This window comes from Falco peregrinus, chromosome 9 (genome assembly GCF_023634155.1).
Source record: "Falco peregrinus isolate bFalPer1 chromosome 9, bFalPer1.pri, whole genome shotgun sequence".
Lineage (NCBI taxonomy): Eukaryota > Metazoa > Chordata > Aves > Falconiformes > Falconidae > Falco > Falco peregrinus.
This window is the reverse complement of record NC_073729.1, coordinates 21,295,839-21,318,737: the sequence shown is the minus strand read 5'-3', so window position 1 is coordinate 21,318,737 and position 22,899 is coordinate 21,295,839. Positions and strand designations below refer to the sequence as shown.

Here is a 22,899-nt window from a genome sequence, read left to right as displayed (position 1 = left end):
ATGTGTGGGTGTCCTGAAGGTTGTCCTGCACCTGGGGACCATCAGTCTTTCAAGCCCGATGTCTGGGCTGTGATGGCTTAGCTCCATGGAGACAAGTAGAAGAGTTTTGGTCTCCTCATCCAAAAGGCATGTCCAGGGCAGTGATTTAATTTGGCGAGCATGTAGGCTGCAAATCTGCTTACCAGATTTCTGGGAAACTTGGAAGAGGCAAATGAAATAAAAACATCATTCCCAAAAGCTCCCTCGCCTGCCGGTCACCACCAGCAGCTCCCCAGCATGCCAAGGCTCATCACCTGCCCCCCCCCCCCTTCCCCTTAACCCCATCTGCAGAGGCCTTCCCTGGAAAAGTGGGGGGGGGGGGCTGTACCCCGTGGGCTGAGGTGGGTACCTGCAGCTTCCCTCCATCCCATTGCGCTCGGGTTGAGGACCAATCTGGGCTGATGCTCAAGTCCTTATGGTACCTGCTCCTTTGCTCACGTGCCCCATGCAGTTCAGGGGAGCTTCCTCAGCTGTGGAGCCTTGCTTGGGCAGGTACCACCGTGCTCAGGTGGGGCTGGGGCGGCTGACCGCAGCCGGGGGTGTCAGCACCCCTTAGCGAGGCGCACAGAGTAAGCCCGTGGGGTGGGATGGAGCTGCTTTGTCCTTGCAGCTGCAGCCTGTATAGTCAATTTTATGGGGGTTTTGTTGTTTTGTTTTTAAATAAAGGGTTTGGGCTTTTTGAAGGCTTCACCCAGAGGAGCGGTGTGTGGATCTGGCCTTGCTGCAGCCCCCAACAGGGTCCTGGGGGTGAAGGGGAGAGCGGAGCTGCCAGCAGCATCTTCCAAGCAAGTGCTGCTTTTAGACACCCAAAATAAGTGCAACTTCTACTCTAGCAAATCACTTAGATTTAAGCTTAGAGCAGAAAATTTGAAGCTGTCTGGGCATTGCAGTGTTTCCCGGCTTTAAGATGCCTGACCTGTGGGCATCTGGGGGTGCAGGAGGGCAAGTGCCCGATAAAGGTGGATTTCCTCAGCACAGCAGGTTCCTCTCTCCTAAATTAGCAATTTCAGGTGAGTCTTGCGCTGTGAATGTGTTGGGCACAGGGGCTCAGTCCCTGCCACCTGCTTGCCACCCTGGATGTGCCCTAAAAATCTGTGTTTGCCTGGGCTGAGGCAGGGACAAGGGCTACACAGAGGTTGTTCCCAACCCATCGGCACTGACCGGTGTCAGCAGCTGGAGACTGCAACTTCCCAGCTGCTTTGAGCAGCCGCTGTGACACATCCATGGATAAATGTGGGAAGCTGAATACCTGCAGCATGCTCCATGCTGTCTCCCCGCCCCAGCCTCTGCCTGCAAAACTGCTGCTGGATGTGAGACCGTGCTCAATGCTCCGATGGGCTGTGGAGGGATGCAAACATCCTGCATCTGGGTGCTCTGGAATGGGATGGGATGGGGTTGGGTGGGACGAGACAATAGTCCCAAGCAGTCCTTTCCAAATGCTGTTACTATTTATATGCTCACGTTTTTCAGTGCAAGTCCTGCTGCTCATTTTATTGCCACTATAAATAGCTGAGAAGTTGCCTGGGAGTTCATGGAAATTTTTCCAGGGGGAAATCTGGGGCTGAGACTTAGGGTTTTCAGGAGCTGTATCACCCTTTTTTACCTTTTTCGTTTTTTTTTTTTTTTTCTCCTTTTAAACTGTTCAGTAGCTTAGCTCTGATACCAAGCACAAGGCTCCATAAGGCATGGAGCATTTCTGCACAGCCAAAGGCTTTTGCTGGCCCTGAAAGGAAAGGCTGGGAACTGCAATGGGGAGAAAAGCAACAGGAAAACAACCACTGCAAAGCATCAGCTGGCTTGTATCCAGGTTTGATTTTTAAGGCATCTCCTCCAGGTTAAGCAATAGGAGACAAACCACATGTAGACACTGTGGTAGATAAGAGAGCAGCAGGATGGGTACATCCCTGCTGTCAAGCTTTGGGTAATCTGCTTTGATTCATCACTCTGCTCTCCTGGCTTGTACATATATAATGGTTTTTTTGGGTGTAGGCTTTTAAGGTAACATAGGATCCATCCCCACAGTGGGAGCCTTGGGGATGAGGCTGTTCCCCCCTAGGGAAATCGAGGAGAGACGCCAAGTCCTAGAGACACTTTGCTGCTCCCACCAGTTTTCTTTTGTTCTTGGCCAACCCACGCATCAGGGTTTTTTTTTTTTCTCTCTCCCTTTTTTTTTTTCCCCTTCTTCCTTTCCCTTTTTTAAATAATATTAAAAGAAAAAGCCAAACAAGCATCCCCAGTATTGGCTGGGCATAGAGCTGGGAATCTGCGGCTGCAATCACTGGCACTTTGAGGCCCTGGGAAAATATTGATGGTAGGGGCTGGTCCTCTCCAAGTGCAGCCCTGCTCTTCTCTCCTGTGCTCAGAGATGTGGAGAATCCCCGTGGCTGCTCGTGCTCTCTGTTTTTCCAGCCAGCCTGAAAGGTAATGACAGGATTTTTTTTAAAAGGATGCAGTATGTGATCCACAGGGCATACTGTGAAGGAAGCCTCTCTTATGGGCTGCCAATCCTAAATCCCAAGGGGAATAAGCCTTAGTCCCTGTCTTCTGGGTGTTTCACTAAAAAGCTTTGATTCCCGAGCTCCGCTTATTGATGCGAGCCTCATCGGCTATAAAAAGGGAAACTCAAGGTCTCTTCAGACCTGCATAGTTAGGAAGGGGAAAAGATGCCCCATTTTGCAGAGGAGGAGACTTAAAACTGTAAAAACCAAACAAAAAATCCAAAAACCTTTGCAAGAGGGGCAGGTCAGCTTGCTGGAAACCAGGCAAACTGCCCCAAAATGTTTTTTCTCCTGTGACCGGTCAAGGAGAAGTGGTTTTTCTTGGCTGTTTGAGAAAGGCTAACAGAGACAAAGTGGGGCTTCAAGCTGTTCGTGGGAGACAGGTTGTGCTGTGATTTGTGATGGGCAGGAAAATTGGTAAAACTATTCTTCCACCTCCCAAAAAACCTCAAAGGAATTGAGAGGGTGGAGGGGGGTTTCAGCCCAAAATTCCCCACACAGATGCCTATTTGCAGAGCTGGTAGGGAGGGCCTGATCTAACAGAATACTGAGTTGCTGAAACCTCTGCAGGATTTTGCCCTAGTGTGCAAGGAAGAGGTTTGAACTGTTTTTTTAAGAAAAGCTTTTTTTAAAAAAACAACCTCTGTGTGTCCCTGGGATCCCGCCTGGGTCCAGCCCCCCTTGGATCGGCACTGCCAGACTTGCCATCCCTGGGTTTCCCTAATCCCATCTTGGAGTGGTCCATGGCTCCTCTGCCATTCCTACAGACACCATCTAATTGTGCACTGTGTGACAGAGCTTTGCCTTGAGCTGCTGCTGCTGCCAAATCATCCCACTGGTTGCCCCCTGCCAGGTTTTGGGGTGAGGAATGGGGAATTGCCAATTCCTGTACAGCTCTTCTGGATTTCTGGGGGCTCTGCCACATCCCCCTCTCTACCCTGGACCAGAGGATTAAACCCTCCTGGTGCACTGGGGACCACAGCCACATCCCAAAGATAATTTTTTCTGATCTCTGCCCCATTTCTGCACAGCTTTTAGCCAGACTGTGATCTCACTAGGGCAGATGTATCTATGCAGCCTTGTAAAAAGAGTGGCAAATCCCAATAATTCAGTCATCTTGCGTTTGTTATAGGTGAACAGCTTTGAGTCACCGTGGGATTTTAACTTCTGCTTGTTGCCTTTTCCCACGTCGTGGGGTGTGTTGAGCAGCAAGTCCCAGAACCCTGCCCATAACATCTTTGGTGGAAGAAGCACCCCTTCTGCCTTCTTTTTTGAAATGTTTTTTCCTTTATTTTAACTAACTTTCAGCCCACAGCCTTGATTGTTTTTTGGAGGGAATACCACGAGATCTGTGACCTCTTGCTTCAGCACTTCACACCCAGCCCTGGTTCCATCACCTGTAGCTTTGCTGTAATCTCTTCTAAACTGGCAGCTGGAAAGAGCATTTTCCCAGGTGATTTCCAGAGCCTTTTTGGATGGACATCACTGTCTCCCATCTCAACTTCAAGCTTTCGGGGAAGCCTGCCTCATTCTTTCTCCTTATCCTGGATCCAACTTTTCTCCCTGCTCCTCAGTCCCTGCCAGTGGCTGGGAGATGCTTGTCCCGGTACATTCAACCCATTTCTCCCTCCATCCCCTGCTGGTTACTGCCCCAGCTGAAATGAAAAACTAATCCTGGAGGTGCCTGGGGGAAAGGCCCCTCCAGGGGCTTATTTGGACCATGGAGAAGAGTTTTCCCAGTGGGTTCGGCTGTCCAGAGACCCTCCCGAAGAGCAGCATCTCTGGCCATGAGTAGTGCATTTGTCTTTCGGTTCAGGGCTTGGGGTTTTGCCTGGATGCAGAATGAAAAAACTCTTTGAAATCTCAATATTGTAACATTTTTTATTTCCCCTACCCCTCCCCCCCCCCAAGCTTGGCAGACAAGAGGTTGCAATATTGCTTGTAAAATCCAGGTCTCCCCCTATCACCTGCCAGTAGGGGGAGGGCTGGTGGGATGAGGGCATGGAAAAGTGGATGGAAATCCCAGATTTCCAGAGTTTTCTGCACTGGTGGAGGTTGCAACAATCCCAGGCAGCCACTCACCTCTGCAAGGACTGCTCTGCTTTTGGGTGCAAGCAGTACCCTTTCCTGCAGCACCCATTTCTGCAGCCCCAGAGATGACCCAAGGGGAGCCCGGCTTATTTAGTGTGAAGTAGAAACAGGGACAAAATTCCCAAAATATAATAATAGTAATAATAATAATAACAAAAAACCCAAAATAGCATAATGGGGAGGATTAGCACTGCTGCAGCTTTCTCCTGTGTGGACTCGCAGGTGTGCGTGTAGTCAGGGCTCAACCAGAGCCATCTCAGCAACTTGGCAAAAAATCCCTTTAAAATCTTTCTTCTATACATAAATGCTTATTTTAAAATAACTTTTATTAATTTCCTGCCTCTGTTTCTAATGGAAGTACTTGAGGATCCATGCAGCCTGCGGGCGAGCAGTGTGGGAGGGAGTGCGCTGTGTCTGCCTTGGATAACCTCCTGGGCTGGCTTGGATGGCACTGCCCCTGCTGCGGGGGGCTCTGGCGTGGCTGTGAGGACAAACCACCCTGGGGTAAGAGGCGGAAAAACCCACTGCCCAACCTGACGGGCAAGAAATCACTGGGGCTCGAGTGCTCGGTCATCGACGACCGCTTCTGGGGGCTGCTGAAGCACCTTTGCTGGGCGGTTGGTGGTGGCGGGGGATGCGACAGGTGGGTGTGCTGAGCTGGGAGCAGCAGCCCCTGTCCCTGACGTGCCATCAGCCCCGAAAGGCACCCTAGCAGCCAGGAAGCGGGTGGCAGTGGTCGGGCAGCTTGGGATGCGGGGAGAAGCTCATCCCACCCCACGGGGTCATCACCACAGGTGGCCCCTTGCCTGGGCTGGAGCACCAGGTGCCCGTTCCCTCCAGTGAGGGCTCAGCCAGCACTGCTGGGCTGTGCCTGAGGGTCATTTTTCTCCCTGCTCTGTGCATTAATCCGACGCTGTTACAGGTAAGAGGGAAGGGGGATGGAAAACTGGTGTTGCATTTCCCCCTTCTTTCTGTAACCGACTGTGCAATTATTTTTCTTCTCAGCCCCCCCCCCCGCCCCCCCCCCCCCCCCCCCCAGTGATTTACCGCTGCTTTGCAAACCAAGAAGCAAAGCTACTCTGCTTCACAAAGCAAAAACCCAAAGATCTGTGGAGGCTCGAGCGCTGCCTTGTTTCCCTTCCCATGGCTTTCAGCCACGTGTGTGCTTCTCCGTGGCCCGGGATGGTGTTTGCGGAGCGGATAACACCAGCTGTGCCAAGGGGTTGAGCTGACACCCGGCACGGGGCTTTGCGGTTGAGCTGCTGTTGCAGCCAGCGCCGAGCCTGGCAGCGGGATTTGCCGTGCAGCAGCAAGCAGAGGGAGGCTGCAAAAGAGATTTCTCTTACCTTTGAATCACTGCAAAGCGAAAAGAGTTGTGGCTTAATTTTTTTAAAACTTTTTTTTTTATGTGCTTTTGGAGCAATCCAAGAGGAGGGTTTTCTTTCTTGTGCTGCTGCAGGAGAGGAGAGAAAGAGGAGTCAGAGCATCCCCCTGTGACTGCACCATGCCTCTTGCCCGCCGCACTGGCCAAATCCCTGAGTCCACTTGGATCTTCAGCTTCAGAGAGATGACGGAGCCCTGGAAAGGTGCCGTTGGCTGCCTCGGTGTGGCCATCTTCTTTGCTATGACCATCGGCATCATCTCCTGGCAAGCGCTGGAGCAGTCACCAGAGGAGTGGGTGCTGCGGGGCCGCGCTGCAGGGATGCTGTGGGAGCGCCGGAGGGGTGCCCTGCTCCTGCGGGCGCTGCCAGCGGGGCGGACAGTGGCAGTGATCACAGTGGGTGGCGTGCCGGCTGCTGAGCCGCCTCCGCCGCGAGACCACTGCTGGCACGATGGTGGGCAATTCTGCTATGCCTGGGAGGAGGATGCTGAGCTGCGGCTCTCCCTTGAGCCCCCGCCAGCCCCTGGCACCGAGTGCTATGGTGTCCGCTGGACCCCGCTGCGCCCTGACGTGACGCTGAAGGTAACGGGGACCCCTGTGCCCTTCTCCGAACCGTGGCATTTGGGGTGAAATGGGCCAAAGTGGGGAGGTCTGGCCTGACCACACAACTTCCCAGCGCGGTTATGGGGTCACACTGTGGCTGGGGACACTCCATCTCCCAAAGCCTCCGCTAGCTGGAGGGGGCCCGGATGGGAAAAGCCTTTTGGAAGCCTTGTGCCCTGATTGCTGAGCCCCCAAAACACCAAGGGGCCACGACCGCCTTGTCCCAGTGCTGCATTGTAACCCCGGGGTTGGGAGGAACCATGTTTATATTGAGACTGGATAAATAACCACTTAAGATCACAATGTTAGGCGAGAAACACGAGGAACTCGGAAAGGTCCCTTCCAACCACAGACCACAATGGCCAGCTCTCTTGGGATGGGATTAATCCATATCCGTTGCTGCGAAAATCTGTTGTTTTGTTGGTTTGGGTTTTTTTTAAATCCTTCCCCAGTTTTCTCTCTCTGTTAAATAAAAACAGACTCTGAAAATGAGCCTTAGGCAGGGGAAGGAAAATCCCCGTTAGGCTGTGGTGTCCTGTTGTGGGGAGCCCTCAGGACAGGCGAGGCAGTGAGATAGGGTCCTGTGGGGATGGGGAATTTTTCCCCTTTAGCCATAAATTGCCTGTCAACATCATTTGGGGCTGGTGGAAGGTGTTGTTTGAAGACAACTGTTGCGTGTGGGGCTGCCTTTCCCTTGTTGACACCTAATTGGGGTGCCTGTGAGAATGAGCAGGACAGAATAGGGGATTTTTTTTCTCCTTAGAAAAAAAACAACCCAAAACTCAAAAAACCAAAACAACCCCCAAACTGCACTTTGGAAAATATGATCCAGTGAAATTTAAGAGTTTAAGAAGAGGCTCTTTCCCCCCTGCTCTTTCCCAGCCATGTGTAACTAGTTCAGCTGACACCTGGTACAGCTATTCCGAGCCTCCAGGGTTCCACTTTAATAATTTACATCTCTTCCCACCCCTTAGTGAGACTTAACCTCTCTCTGCCCCCGCGGCAGAAGCAAGCTCAGGGTTCCAGGAGCGCTGCCCAAGCCTTGGGATTGGGGGATGGGGTGAAGAGAAGTGTGTTGTGCTGCGAGGGGGTCGCTGGTCTCTCGCTGCCCATCCCAGCCTCCCTGTGCAGCCCCAGATCCCCGGGTTTTCGGGGAAGCCCGTCCCGGCATGTGAAGTCATGCGGGATGCTAAGTCCTGCTGATCCCCTGCCTTGGCAGAAAGGGGAAAGTTTTAGAGGCTTTGAAGTGAAAATTGATGGTTTCTGAAGGAGGTGGGTCAAGGATGAGGATGTCTTCTGGGACCGGTGGTTTCTGGAGATGCCTTGTTGCTCCACTGCCCCGTCGAGCCCTATGAGAAGTGCCCCAAGTGCTCAAACTGTTCCAGACCTTGCTGCGGGAAGTACTTTTTATTATCAGCCCTCAGGAAGAAGGGAGGCTTTGCCTTGGAGAGAGCGGAAAAACACACAGGTTACCCCAGGGACACCACGCTGCTGCTGAGATGAGCACTCACGACAGGGGTTAAAATCTCCCTGCTGTGCACGCTGGGGATAGCTGCACATTCGGGTTGTAGACTCACCCCAGAAATGCTGGCAGAAAAACAGCTAGGAGAGGTTTATTTCTTTTTTGTTTTAAAAAACTCAAACTGATTTTTCCTAAGCTGGGTTTGTGAAAACGCTGTTACCCCTGCATTTTAAAACCACTGCCTTGAATTTTCCACCTCCACTGTTGCTCCTGCACCCCTGTCCTGCAGTGAAGCCTCTTCGTTTAAAACAGTTTTCAGCATCTTTCCACCAGCAGCTCAAAAACCCGTTAATTTTTGATGACTGTGGTTGGATGCAGAAATGTAACCAGGTGGGCTCCCCGAGGCGCAAGGTGTTGTGCTGGGTGTTACCTCTGGGTCACCAGGCTGTTTCAGAGCAATTTTATCTTTATTTAAGTTCATCTATCTAAAACTGGCAGGCTTTTGGGGAAGATGTCTTATGGTGTGTTTTTTTTCTTTTTTGTTTGAAAGGAAAACTGTAATTTTAAGCTATAGTTTTTAATTCCTGTGGTGGAATTTTTATATTCCTCCACATGGCTGCATGTTGAAGGCAGATGCATAAGGGGAAAAGGAAGAAAAATTGTTGTCTTTGGCTTTAATTGGCAAGTTAAGACTTTTTTTTTTGTTCTTCAAGGTAAACAAAGCGCATAACTTGCACTTTTGACTCTCACTGCAATTTTTTTCTTTGTCTTCCTACTCTTACACCATTTGATAACTTTAATAAACTGCAGGCTGAGAAATCAAAGCAGATAGGTGGAATGTCAGCATTTTTTTGTGTGTGGGCGTTTTTTGGGGGTTGGTTTTTTTTTTCTGTACCTGGAAGCCCAGCTCTTGTTCTTGTGGAGGAAAAATTTAAACCCAAGTATCTTCTCCCAGGTTAGTCGTAGAATGTCAAGAGTGAGCACCCATTGCTTTTTGCATAAAACACCTAAATCTCATGGGGTTGGGATTTTTCTCTTCCTGGGAAAAGACTGTCCCATGACTGCCCTGACAACGCTGGAATAATATGCAAGGGGTTTGCTTCTCCAAATGCAAACTATTTGCACATTCACCCTCACTCCGAGGCATTTCCTCTTCGCCATGGACGATGCTCTCTTTGCTGCAGAATTGCTTCTCCATGGTCAATGTCTCCTGGTACGGAGGGGGCGAGTGTCCGTGCCCAGCGCTGGCCGCTCAATGGCGCAGAGAGCCACGCACAGCCCTTCGTTAGCGGCGACTTTGGCAAAAACCCTGCTGGCTACGGGCCTGTTCTGGAGAGATACTTCTTAGGCTCAACAGGTAATTACACCTTCCCTGTCCAATGCCCTGTTGGTTTAATCCCTGTGTTTCTCCAATCCCTCTCCTCATCTATAAAGCAACAAGTTTAAGAGTGAGGCAGACGTCTTCAGGATTAAAATATCCTGCAAAAGTAGTGACAGCTGGCAGCCAGACACAGGGAACAGATCCCACAGTGCCTCAGCACTGTGGAAAAGGCCATGACATTAAACCTCAGTACCTGAGAGGGTGGGGTTTGCCCAAGTTCCACCTCAGGGAAGTCACATGCTCTTGGTGTGTCTTTTTTTTTTTGATTATTGTTTTAAGCAGAGATCTCTGTTCATTGCTGCAACCTGCAGCTCCACTCGAGTGGCTTCACCCTGAGCTCATGGGTCCCCAACGCTGCTGTGGGATGCTGGATGTGGGCACGAGCTCAGTTGCTGTTGTCATTTTGGGGTGGATATTTGGATTATTTTGCAGAACAACCAAACTTCAGATATTCTCCTAAATTAATCAACTGATCTGCAACTGCCCTGCATTGAGATTGGTGCCACTGCCTGAGCTGAATGCAGACCAAAAAGGCAAGAAATGGAGCAAATCCAGCCCCTTGAAAGGCATTTTGGAGGTTAAAAGGGAATAGCAGAATCAGAGAGCGGGGACTTGCTTGTATGGCTGGATCTGTGGCTGGGATCAGTCCAGGAGGTCCTGATACCAGTATCTCTGCCCCACGAATCCCTGTCCCTGTGGCCGTCCCAGTGCAAGGACTGAGAGGAGCCAGGTGCTTGCTGAGACACAGTTTTCCTCTTCTCTCCCCAAGGAGTGACGGTGACAAGTGGCACCCGATGTGCCCCTTTTCCTCTCACTGGAAAGCAACAGCCACTTCTGCCTGGGAACGCCAGCAGGCACCGCGGTGCCCCTGCGCTACCTCCTCTGCGTCAGCCCGGACGTGGCGGCTGCGCACCGGCACCGTGGGCAGCCAGCTTGCCGGCAGGCGCGGGCACTGCCGGATACCGCCCTGCTGGGGTAGGATGCTCTGGCCCTCCCAGCTGCGGGACCTTTCCAAGCCCTTGTCCTGCTCGCTGCCCCGAGCATCTCATGCTGGCACTAGGTGCAACCCCCCCCCCCCCCCCCGTCTCTTTCCCACTCTGCAGGTCTCCAATCTGGTGGTATTATGGCCCAGAGAGTTCAGCTGCCAAAATCAAACGAGGTTTGAGGTCACTGGCCAAGAGGCTGAAGCGGCATCATCTTCAGGAGGGGGTCTGGCCCTACGGGAGCGTGGCACCACTGTCCTTGCTGCTGCAGTACGTCCCGTCCTGCTGGACTTTGGGTTTGAAAGGCGAATGGAGAGCTGCCATCAGCTCTGCTTTTCAGCATGGCTAAATCCCTACACGCCAAATGCAAACACCTGTGTGTGGGGGCTGTGAGCCTTCCCTCCCTGAGAAGGGATGCTCAGTTTGGAGTTTCACCCTACACAGGCAGTGGCACTAAGCAGCTGGTGCTCGGTGGCTTTGCCACTCCTACAAAACACATTTTTCTGCCCTTTCCCTCCCCACAGGACCACATGCCCTCAGAGCGGAGGAAAAGGCACAACTCGACTCATGCCTGGGACCCTTCTGTGATAAAGCCGCTGCAGCTCTCCCATCACGCTGTCCCCATACACAGCATCGCCTCCCCACTCTTCCTGCGCTCCCTGCGGGGACGGCGAGGTGGCAAGCTACTGGCTGAGCCCTGCAGCCCCAATCTTGGGGGCTGCTCGGTACGAGACCCTCCTCCACCACTACACTTGCTGCTCAACCTAAAATCAAAATTTAAAGCTGAATAAATACCTGCAGAGGGGGACAACTTGAGTCAGGGGAAACCTTACGGTGCAAAGTGATGCCTGGGGGAGCAGCTTTTCTCCTGGTTCATAAATGCAGCAGCTTTCAAAATTTCCACTTCCGAAAGATATTTCTAAAAGTTGCTAGTGTGCAGAAAATCCACCCTTCCCTTTTTTGCAGTCCATTCTAATGATAAACTACTTTGCCATCATGTCAGTGATTTTTTGGAGAGGTTGAGAGAGGGTTACACCTTTAGGAGTTGCACCATGATGGTGCCAGCTGTGGTAGGGCAGGATAAAGGCACAGCCGGCATCCTCCAGCCTTGCACCCTGGGGTTGGTGAGATATTTTTATGGGTCTACAGAAATTTTCATCCTCTGCTGCAGGTCCCACTGCTGACTACATGAAGGGTCGACTTTGTGCCCGTCTGAACGTCACCAGTGAGGTGGCACTGAGCTGGTACCTGGCACGTGCCCAGCGCCTGCAGCAGGCACTGGGGGCCACGTACATGGTCTTTGGAGGGCGCTGAGGGCAACGCTTTCCTAGAGCAAGCTGTCCCCACCTCCCACCGAGCTGGTGGGTGACCGATACACCGAGGCACTGGCAGCGGCACTGGCAACACTGGGAAACACCACTGTCATCAGTGCTGGTGCCGGGGTGGGTACCGAGGAGAAGATTCTTTGCTGGAGCAGATGGCTGTGTGAGATGCTTGGGGGGATGGTTGAGGTGATGCTTTAAATATGCCCTTGGGATGCCAAGACACCACTTGGCACCCAGGGAAGCAGCGGGGAGGTGGTCTATGCAATGTGTAGGGAGGGGTTGTTTTCATATATCCTCATCCTCTCTCTTTCAGAGCATTTTAATTATTTTTTTTTATGTCTCTGAGCATAAAAGTGCTTATATGCATTAATGCCAGATGCCAATGAAAATGTATCTTGTCATCTATGGCCATTCAAGCTTCAGGTCACTGTCTCTTCTGCACGAGGGAGAGGGTGAACACTGGAGTCTTGGCCAAATTCCTGTGCTGGTAACTGCTTGTCATGTCAAATGAATGTAGTTTTCTGACTTTTCATGTTTGCATAGCCCACAACAGGGTTAGTTTATTAATTAGCAGGTTATAACATGCCTCAAGAAAAAGGCACTGAAAAGTACTACTTTTCTTTTTACCCATTATGTTTTATGTTTGGCAGATGTAAAGGTTATGCAGGCTGTTTGCAAAATGGCTTTATTTCATGTTGTGGATGAGACACTGATGGTATATTGCATGAGAAGGCAACTTCAAAATAGTTCATTTTCAAAGAAAAAGCAGTTTCACATTGCCAAGGTGGTGACTAGGCTCTTACTCAGCCATCTGCAAAACCAGGAGTGGTGGAAATAGTGCCTCTTCTGACCATTTCTTTCAGTTTGCCCAGGATCATACCTTTCCTGTGGGCAGTTTCCATACCAGAAGTGTTTTATAAACCATCGCATCAGCATTACCACCTCCTAAGATGAAGAACTGTTCCCTGGGAGACCTTTGGGGAGTCAGCAGATGGGTGGGAGGCTGAGGAAGAAAACCAAACTCTAGGAGCAAGCAAGCAGACTCAGCCCCAAACCCCCTCTTGGTTTAGATGAGCTCCAGAGCATTTTTCAAGCCAAAGTTCCCTATGATGGTCCAGATTTGACTCTTTAGTTAGCAGTAACACTGTCTCCTGCACTGGGCCACTTGACGATATGAACCCCTGTCCCCTAAGTAAACCCAAGGCATAGAAATGCTACGGGGCGGGGGGGGGGGGGGGGGGGGGGGGGGGGGGGGGGTGGCGGGGGGAGGGAAATTAAAAAACCCAAACAACAAACATCCAGAAAATACAGAACAAAAACAAAAAAACATGGGGAAAAATAATGTTTTACTCTGGCAGACAGACAAAAGCGAAGTCAGGAATGACAGTTGCTCAGTGTGAAGCAGATGAGCAAAAAATGAATGCCAGGAGGAGAAATCCTTCCTGCAGGACATGTCCCTTGGGCTATCCCCATCACAAGGAGATTGGTGCTTTGGGTTTGGGGAACAGCATGGACCAGGGGCTGAGGATGCTCTTGGGACACCCCAGCCAGTGTCACAGGTATGGTTTTTGTGAGCATTTTCCCATCAGGGTCCATGTTGCCATATGAGAAGTAACAAGACGACGGCTACAGCCCGGATTGTGGCTGTGCTGCTGTCAAGATGGGCCATCAAACTGTGGGCCACTAGACTGAGGTCCTCATGAGATCAAGCCAGTGGAAGGAAATCTTTGCATGGGGGATTTGGGGAGGAGGATGAGGGTTGGGGTTGCCAAACTTTTTAGTGGGTGGGAATGGTATGGGGGAGCACTGATTTCCCTCCAACAGAGATGTGAAGTAGTTGGAGAAACCCATATCTGACCGCGGCGACCGCCAAGCCAGCCAGGCATCGGAGAATGTTGGTCCCTGTGAGCCGTGTAAAACCACTGTGTTTGTGCTTGTTTCCCTCAGATCCAGTCACCTACCACTCTTCGTCCAGATGAGCCTGCTGCGCTCAGACTGGAGCCATGCAGGGCTGAAGGGGGTTATTCCTTCTGTGCTGCACTACAGCCTCTTGGGCTACAACTTCTTCATCCCTGATGCAGTAGGTAGTAATTTTTCTGCTTTCTCCCCTATTTCTGGCTTTTCTGCAGAGATTTTTGCAGCAGTTGTTCAGGCAAGAGGAGCATGGGAGGTATGTTTGCACCATCTGGCTTAGATGTGCTACATGAAAGCTTGAAGCACTTTGCTCCCAGTACCCAATTTTCTGCCGTGCTGACTTGAATGGGTTGAATGTTACTAGGGAATCGAGTGAGGAATTGAAAACAAAAAAACATGTTGTAAATTTTAACGGGCAGCCCCAGAAGCAGCCAGGTCTCTGGGGATGCCCTTCGCAGAGCTCCTTAACCGCAGGCGGAGGGCAGCCCGCCGCCTCGCTCAGCTTCACTTGAGCTAAAAACCACCCAGAAAAAGCAAGGAGGGAGCCCAGAGCCGGGAAACCACATGCCCAGGCTCCTGGCTGGGAAATAGATGTTCCTAAAACACCAGCAGCCCTGCTCCAAGTTTGCATTTCTGCTCCAAAGCACAATGGCCTGAGAAATCCTTAAATAAAAACATTATAAAAGTCAATAAACGATCCTTTAATCATGGCCAAGCAGCTTGTTTTTCCTCTCTTCTTAGAGGTGACTGGGTTATTTGTGTTTAAAACATGCTCCAAACATGTAGAGGCTGCATGTGAAGTGTTGGACCTAGAGAGGGGAGCTGCAGACAGTCCTGCAAAAGGAGGCTGTTGAGCAATTTTTCAATCTGGCCTCTATTTTCAGCCGATTTTCCTTAGAAAACAAGGCTGAGGCAATCGCAGCATGCCGGTTCCCTCCCTGAAGAGATGCTGAAGGCATTGGGTTATCTCAGCTGAGCGGGACAAGGGATGAGATCCCCTGGCACGAAGGGAGCTGTGGCACGTGGCACTTGCTGGCAGGGCGCAGGACGCATGGTCCGTGGGGCTGTGTCACCGCAGCTTGGGGGCTGCCACAGTGCGGAGGGGCTGCTTGGGGTGGGAAAAGCCTCTGGAGGAAATGGGGCTTTGTGGATGGTTTGGCTGAGCCCTTAGCGCTGGGGATTTTGTGCCATTTCTAGGGAAAGCTGCACCAGATTTTCAGAGCAAGGGCTCACAGGGATACTCCAGCAACAAGGGCTTTGTTCTCCTTTCCCTGTCCCATTCCATCATCTCCTCTCTTTCCCAAGCCCCTCCCTGGTGTTTCAGAGGTGAACTGGAATCCCCTTCCACTACATGTTTCCAATTGTTACCAATGCTCTGTTTCTCTGCCACTTTTCACTGTGAATTTGAAGGGATCCAAATTACAGGGGTATTTTCCCACGATGTTTCATCTGCACATCAAAATGGCAGGAAAATCCAGGATTTTCCCAATGCTTTTCTTTGCAGGAGAGAAATCCCTTTTTACAACGTTCTGCTAAAATTTAGAAACTCCTGAGACATCATCCCCAGCACATCTGCTCCTAAGATGGGGGGATGGATGTCTGACTGACACTTGCTCTTTGCTGAGAAGAGAAACATGGGTGGGGAGAATTCAGCTCCTCTCGCAATGGGGTAACATGTCCTGCCTGTGTGGACAGCAGGTCATTTGGGACTCATCCCACGATGAGATGCCCCCAAGCAGCCTCACTCAGGTCCTTGTCCCTGGCAGGAGGGAGCCTGGCCAGTGACACCCCAGGGGACCCGGAGCTGTACGTGCGGTGGCTGCAGATCGTGACGTTTCTCCCTGTGATGGCCTTCAGCACGCCACCTTGGCTCTGCTGCGATGCCTGGGTACGTGCCCCCATCTGCCACAGAGGCAGACAGGGTGACAACCCCCCACCCCCCACCCCCCCCCAAGTCATTAAGATCCCTATTGGGGAAAGCTGAGGGTAAAATCACCACCTTGTTCTTGCTACCCACAAAATCCCCTTCTCTGCCCCAGCAACCAGATCACTGTATGCTCTCAGCAGTATTTTTGCTGCAAAATTAATGTGAGGTTTTGTGGCTTTATACTTGGCTGCTACGTGTAGCCACAGGGCTGGTATCCACAGCACCTGTATAAATGACAGCAATTGTCACATGTGTCTCCCCTTTTCCTGCTGGAGTTGCTTAATTATAGCTTGATCAGACAGTTAATATCTGCAGTAGGGTGAAGCCTGCAGATTCACATTCAAGATCTTTCTAAACAGTTGGCGGCATTTTCCCAGGGATGTCACCTTTAGGGCAATAAAAGGGGAGAACAATTCTTAATATCAGTGGCATAAGGGGAAATGCCATTAAATCTCTTTGCCAGCAGCAAAAGCTCATTGCTTTGGTTAGACACCAACACCCTGGCTGATGTCACCTGCCAGCCTCTGTCCCCAGCTTTCACATCTAAATGGGAATAAATCCACTGTGTCAACCTTGTTTGCATCTTGTTACCTGCCATAACTTGATCAGGACATTGCAATTCAGTACCCTCTTTTCTCAAGGGGAAAAATACACACACACATATATATAGGTTTCCCTCCCTTTTTTTTTTTTTTTTCCCTGCTTGCTTTGCTGTTTATGGGATGAAGGACTTGTCATGGGTTTCTTTTTCTTCCTCCACCCTGCAGGTCGTGAATCTTACCCAGCAATGCATACAGAGGCACCGGGACTTTGTTGTGCCACTCCTTATAAAATACAGCGAGGAATGGCTCCGTTTGGGGTACCCTATCTTCCGGCCAGCGTGGTGGCTCAGTCCCACAGATCCAACTGCTTTTATCATAGAGGATGAATTTCTCATTGGAGACGAGGTAGGAAACATGGGGGCTGAATGCCCTCAAAGGGTAACTGGGGGCAAAGAAAGTGCTCCCTGCGCTCACCCATCTGCCTCTGCATCCTCCGTGAACACGATGCTCCTATAGAGGTTCTGTGAAACCGAGTGCTGATGGGACCCTGTTGGCTCCTTCGTGTTTGCAATTTATTCAAAATTAGTCAACAAGAGGTTGTTTTGGTTTTTTTCATTTTTTAATATCAGGGTATTTGTCAGTCCTCTCTGCTGCCAGACACCTTCTGATGGTCAGCATTGCTTGTTCTCCCCCTCTTTTCAGGCTGTTAATCTCATTCCTTGGAGCTACAACCTGCAATGACCAAGAAGCAGCATGATGCACAGGGCCCTAGTCCTCTCGGGGAGCGCCTTTAGCCACATTTGGGCTAAACAACCACACATAGATGGGGAGCATCAGAGAGCACAGATGCTGGGCCAGCATTCATGTCCCATTTGAACTCACCCATCCACATATTGCTTATGGGATTTACTCATTTGAATCTATATTTTACCCCACTGGCAGCTATAGTGGGGATTTATTCAGATGAGTGTTGTGAATGGATCCCACCAGATCTGAGCCCATCAAATGCACAAGGCTACAGCAAGTTAGGCGAATGCTGCCAGGGTATCTGTGGCATGTTTAAGATGGATTGATGTTTTTATCTGTTTTCCTGGTAGAGATATAAGCATGGCTGGCATCTGTTTCCCCACCCGCCAGCTTGTTCGGATTGCAGTCGTTTCATGCTGTAAACACTCCTTGCAAGTCTGGTGGTTTTGCACTTTGGTCATGGCTTGTGTAGTGGGGAGTCTCTCCTGCTGCCCTCCCTGCAGATGTGTCCCTCTCGTCCCCCTGCAGGTCACATTCATTTAGTACACAGATGGCAAGATGTTTCATGTGATGCGTGGCCGCTTTAAATCAAAAAGGTCTTGGAAAATCAATTCGGGCTTTCTGAAAAAGACTTGTCTTAAAAGAAAATTGTGCCTCATCCTCCCGTTTTTGTAAGAAGACTTTTTATTTTGTGCAGTGGCATCACTTTATCTTTGTCCCTCCAGCTTTCCCTGGGTGCAGGATCCCAGCAGCTTAATATTTTGGCAGTTATTACCGTATTTTTTAATTAAAAACAAAATCTTCAGTTCATACTATTGCATTTATTTTGCAGCAGTGTGTTAGGCTGTCTTTACACGGGGATACAACTAATCATGGGGACATCAACTCCCTAAAAAAAAACCCCCTAAGCCCAAAAGCTAAGCTTAATGGGAGTATGTTTCTTGTTTTAATAGAAGAGCAGCTTGTGCTGCAGTTTCAGGCTCTGCTTGTGACCTCCCACAGATATTTCAATACCTGATTCCAAAGCTTGAATTTCTGGCCTCAGATTCTGTGGATTCAATTTATATTGTTTTGGTTTGTTTGTTTATTTTTTTAAAGGAAACTTTCACTGCAGGTGATTACCTTTTTAAGAAGCAGCAGAAAGGCATTTTAGCAGAGAGCTTAGATAATCAGGTGGAAAGTTTTTAAAATACAAATCCTTGGCACAAATGAATTTTAGACCAGCATTGTGCAAGCATGGACGCTGGAGGGAGCAGAGGCTTTCCTGCTGTCCCCATGTGCTGCCGAGCACACATCTGGGCACTAATTGTGGTGGTCATTATAACTGTGAGCAAGTTAAAACCTGGTTCCTTCCCACAAAATCTCTCAAACCAAAAAATCCTCGATGCAATTGAATCAGCTAGGGCAGAAATGTGGTCTGTGTTAGTGAGGTGAGATTCCCAGTAAAATAGTGCAAACTCAGGGAGGAGGAAAAAAAAGTCAGAGCAGCTTTAGCCCTCGCTCCCAGGAGATGCAAAGCTTTGGCTTGGCTGAATTATCTAAAATATGGTAAAATGTGATGGTTGCTCCATAAACTTGTTGAGGCCAAGCATTTTTGATAAGGCATGATGTGATGCTGGCAAACACCTTGCCTGACTTTTTTCTTTAAATTAGTATTATTATTATTTTCCAAAAGAGCCTGAGCTTGGGCCGGCAGAGCCCAGACGAGGGATGTTTTGACTTCCAGGCTGGTTTTTGGAAGTTGAAAGAATAGAAATGTACTCCAAAACTGGCTTTGGTGCAATCTGGAACATCATTAATAGTAAACTACAAGAAAATACACAGGGCAGTTCTGTCCTGGTATGGTCTGAGGCAGGGCTAAGTGTTAGGATGCTGGAATAAACCTTCTGAGCATCGTCCCTTGGTGCAAACAGCTGCCGTCCTGCTTCTGAGTTGTGCCCCAGGCTTTTTTGGGGGTCACTCCAGGATGGGAGGATAGCCCTACTTTGAAATCTGATTTTCAGGCTGTGATTTCTACATTCATTACTTCCAGACATCATTTATCTCGATCTCTTGGCAGCACACATTCAACCCGAAGCAGGTGGGACAAGATACCCATCAAATCAACAAGAGTGCTCAATAAGAGGCTTTTATGTCTGATTTTTGCTGACTACAAAGGGAAACTAATATCTGCTCCCTTCGAGCAGATGGGACAGCAATGCTTTTGGGTTTCTGCAAGCAGTTTTGGAATGTGGTGGTGTGGGACTGCAGTGGTCGGCATGGTTTTGATCCTTGATTAGGGGTCTTGAAAGTGCATTTAACACTGCACAGCCATATTCCAGCACTGCTCATGAGCAAATTTCCAGTACTGGGAAAAGGAATTGGAGCTGACTGCTATTGAATCCTTCCAGCAAAACATATTGAAATTTAATAGCAAAAGACAAGTTGCATTGACCTGGCCAAAAAATACTGTTGGGTGCAGTTTTGTAGCTGTGGTGCAGCATAGCTGCATGTCAGTGCCACCTGCCTGGCAAGAGTGGATGCTGCAAGAGGCAGGGAAGCCAGGTCTTGTTGCCAAATATATTTATAAAGTCCAGGAGGGTCCAAAAGTGTCCCCCGAGGTGTGTCAAACACCATGGTGTCTCCCTGGGACGATGCTGCTGTGCAGCTCAAATAGCATCACTAAGGGGTGCAGGGATAACTCCTCAAGGCTTGCTCTTTGCTGTTGACCAGAACCTCTGAAAATGGGGTTTAAGAGGGACTGATCCATAAATTTCATAGTTTTCACTATTTAGCGTGGGTTTTTTTCCTTTAATGGTCTTTCTAGATATTTTTTTTCCTATTAGCCCCTTTCTTCATCATCATGTGAATGCAGTTGTCATCAAATACAGCCTGCGCTCCTGCTCTGCCTGCATCCACCTGGTCTTGCTCACCCTAGAAGCATGAGCTGTGTTTTGCAGGAAACACACATTTCTGATGTATGTATGTATGTTTGTTTTGTTCAGGTCTTCCAAAATATGAGCTGGTTGGACTCTAGGGGTTACTGCAGGCAGGGATGATCCCAGTCACTTGAAGGCCACTCCATCACCTTTTCTCCCTGCAGTTCAGGAAGCCAGCTTTGGCCTCTGCTGCTTGCACAGATGGATACTCGCACTTGCAGCTGTGAGCCAGGCTTCCTGATCTCTGTGGTTGCTTGCCTGTTCCTTCAGCCTCGTGCTTTGCTTGGTGCAGCCAGCGGTGTGTCCTGGCTAATCCTCCATGTGCTAAATTTCTTTCTTCTTTCTGTTTTTTCACTGCAGGTCCTGGTTGCCCCAATAACAGAAAAAGGGCAAACGTGGAGAGATATCTACCTGCCTGGAGAAGGGCACCTATGGATGGATACCAACACTGCCCGCGTGTTTGATGGAGGCACCATCCTCAGGAATTACTCTGTCAGCCCTGCAGAGGTGCCGGTTTTTGTAAAGACCTCCTAAATTCACAGAATTCTGCAGCTTTTGGACAGTTGACCTCTTTCAGAGCAGCGCTGGCCAAATGTGCTCGCTCTTCCTTGAGACTATTTCAGCCTATTTGCACTTTTCTAAGAACTCTTTTTTTTATTCCCTCCCCCAGCAGAAATTGTTTGACTCTTTTAGTATTCACCATTATTCTAAAATAGTGGAAATACAGCTTTGGTGCAAACATACATCCACACAGAATGTTGACCTGTATCTTTTCCAGGGTTTTCCCAGTGAAATGTTTCTGTGTGGGGGTTTAGGAGGGCATGTCCAGCATTTCCAGGTCCTCGGTACCATGCTCAAATATACTGCCTTGTCCAGAGAGTGGATTTCCCAGAATAGGAGATAAATGAACCTCAGCTTATACCTGATGGGACATTTTGCATTTAAAGGAAAAAACATATACAGGGAAAACAAAATACGAGACCTCTATTCATGTGCAAGGACATTGCATGTGCCAAGTGCTACCTGCTTCTCTCATCTCACGTTGGGTATATGGTCCCTCAGGAGAGTCTTTGGTAGCAAGAGCCCTACTTTGAGGTTAATCAGAAAACTGGGTGAATTCCAGGTCTACTGGAAGCAGGTTCCTGTGGAAGAAAAATAATCTTGATCAAGCAAAGGAGTGGCTCTAACAGAGCATGGTGTGGACAGAGAGGATCATTGCCCACCTTGGAATACAAACTCCTGAACTTAGCGCTGAACTCCTGTATGTCCCAGCTAGTGCTTTTCACCATTTTTTGAATTTTATGGGCTTTTTCCAATTATTTCTTGCAGTGCAAGAGGGATCCAGTGTGACCAGCCTTCTTCCATCCAGCAGAAAACATTTTTGTAGGCAAAACAGATGTACCAGGTGCTAAATATGAATTTAAGGAGATTATTAGCAACACTGATAACCCAAGTTATAGATCAATGAGACAAAAACGTGTACGTTCACAAGGTGATTTCAAAGGCTGGAAGTTGAGGGCAGCTGTGATATCCCTGTGATAGCTGAGACCGAAGTGAAAGAGCAAGTTTCAGCTCCCACACTGTGCTGTAGGCAGCGCTGCCGGGCTCGGGCACATGCAGCCTCCAGTGATGATCTGTATAGGCCAGCATCTTGGTTTTCAGTAGAAATTGCTGTTGTACAAAGCCATGGCTCTGCTAATAAAAATGAGATTTAAGAGATAGAAGCTTCACCCAGAATTTTTCCCCTGAAAATGACAGAAGGGAAAGAAAAGCAATACTAATAAATTGGTTGCAGCTATGGAAGCCTAGAGAACAGAGAGGTGAAGAGCTGAGGTGGGAGTGGGTACGGCCCCTAAGCTCTTTCCTCTGTCCAAAGAGGTACATAATGGGGCCAGGGGGAAGAAGCCAGAGGAAAAAATTGGGCTCTGAAGAGCTCAACCCAGGGGTCAAGGCAATTTCAAAATAACAGTGAGGGTGTTGGAGACACATCAAAAGGCACAGACTGAAACAAAGGAATCTCTTGCTAACCGTAACACAAAAGGATCTGTGTGAAAAAAAACCTCAAAAGGATTGATGTCAAGGGGCTTTACAGTGGTGCGGGGTGCTGTTGCCTGTCTTATAGGGTGGCTGCAGTGAGGTCACAGCCGTGCGGGTGGGTACACCTGTGTGATGTCACAGCCCCACAGCTGGAGATCACGCCTGGACAGGTACCAGCTCTGGACTGCAGGGGCCCACGGCTTCCAGCACGCTGCTGTGCACTGGATGGGGCTGCCATTGTGGAGAGCCCAGGAACCGCTTTCCTGCCTCCTCAGGTGCTGCTGCACGTGTCAGAGAGGTCAGTCACCATCCTGCCCTATGAAGGGCAGGGGCTGCAGCTGAAGTTTGAGACAGAAGAACACGTAGGGGAGCCTTCGGTGCAACATCATTTGCTTTAACATTTCATCAGCCCTGAAGTCAGTTGTACTAGCTGATTGTGGTAGGTCCCTTCCAATGGAACTGTGCTATTCTATTCTGTTGTATTCAGAACCTGCCTGGCGAGAAAGAGACTTGAGGCACACCGCCTGAAGGTTGGTGCCTGTGTGCAAGCAAGGCGTATAGGTACCTTGATCATAGTTCCTCACTGGAGGGAGACTCCAGGCCATGGAGCTTCCCTGTGACCCTTACTTGTACTGTCTCCAGTATGTCCAAGTCTCACTAAGGAAGCCCAGATTTGGACATATGGAGCTTTTTTTTTGGTCCGCTCCCAGGACTAGGCATTGTGACCTCTGGGTGTGGTCCCCAAAAGCTCTGTGATGTCACCACAGTGTTACTGTAGAATCCCACGGTATCACCGTGGGGCAGCCCTGCAGGGCCACAGTGCTATCCTCCTGCGTGGGGTGCAGTCGTCTGCAGGTAAGGGGACAAAGGACCCCCATCCCGGTGCCGCTCCTGACCTGCTGCACCCCCACCCTTGTGCTGTCCTTGCTGGGAGGCCACGAGCTGCTTTCCTGCCTCCCCAGTTCCTACTGTCTGTGTCGGAGAGGTAAGTCACCACCCCGCCTGGACAGCAGGAGCACACAGAGATGCCCCTGGGCTTGCTCGTCTGCCC

At 49.8% G+C, this 22,899-nt stretch overlaps 1 protein-coding gene across 1 annotated transcript; it reads left to right on the top strand.

Annotated features, from left to right (window-relative positions):
- Window positions 1-5,875: 5,875 nt before the first annotated feature.
- LOC101915796 (SITS-binding protein-like) lies at window positions 5,876-21,138 on the top strand. The gene is given in 16 exon segments (XM_055814255.1): window positions 5,876-6,591; window positions 9,259-9,294; window positions 9,296-9,431; window positions 10,225-10,238; window positions 10,240-10,430; window positions 10,559-10,662; window positions 10,665-10,708; window positions 10,963-11,163; window positions 11,610-11,625; window positions 11,628-11,740; window positions 11,742-11,780; window positions 11,782-11,876; window positions 13,708-13,847; window positions 15,444-15,565; window positions 16,372-16,551; window positions 20,172-21,138. Coding segments are annotated over 16 exon segments (2,064 nt in total). The 5' UTR covers window positions 5,876-6,132; the 3' UTR covers window positions 20,346-21,138.
- Window positions 21,139-22,899: the final 1,761 nt, after the last annotated feature.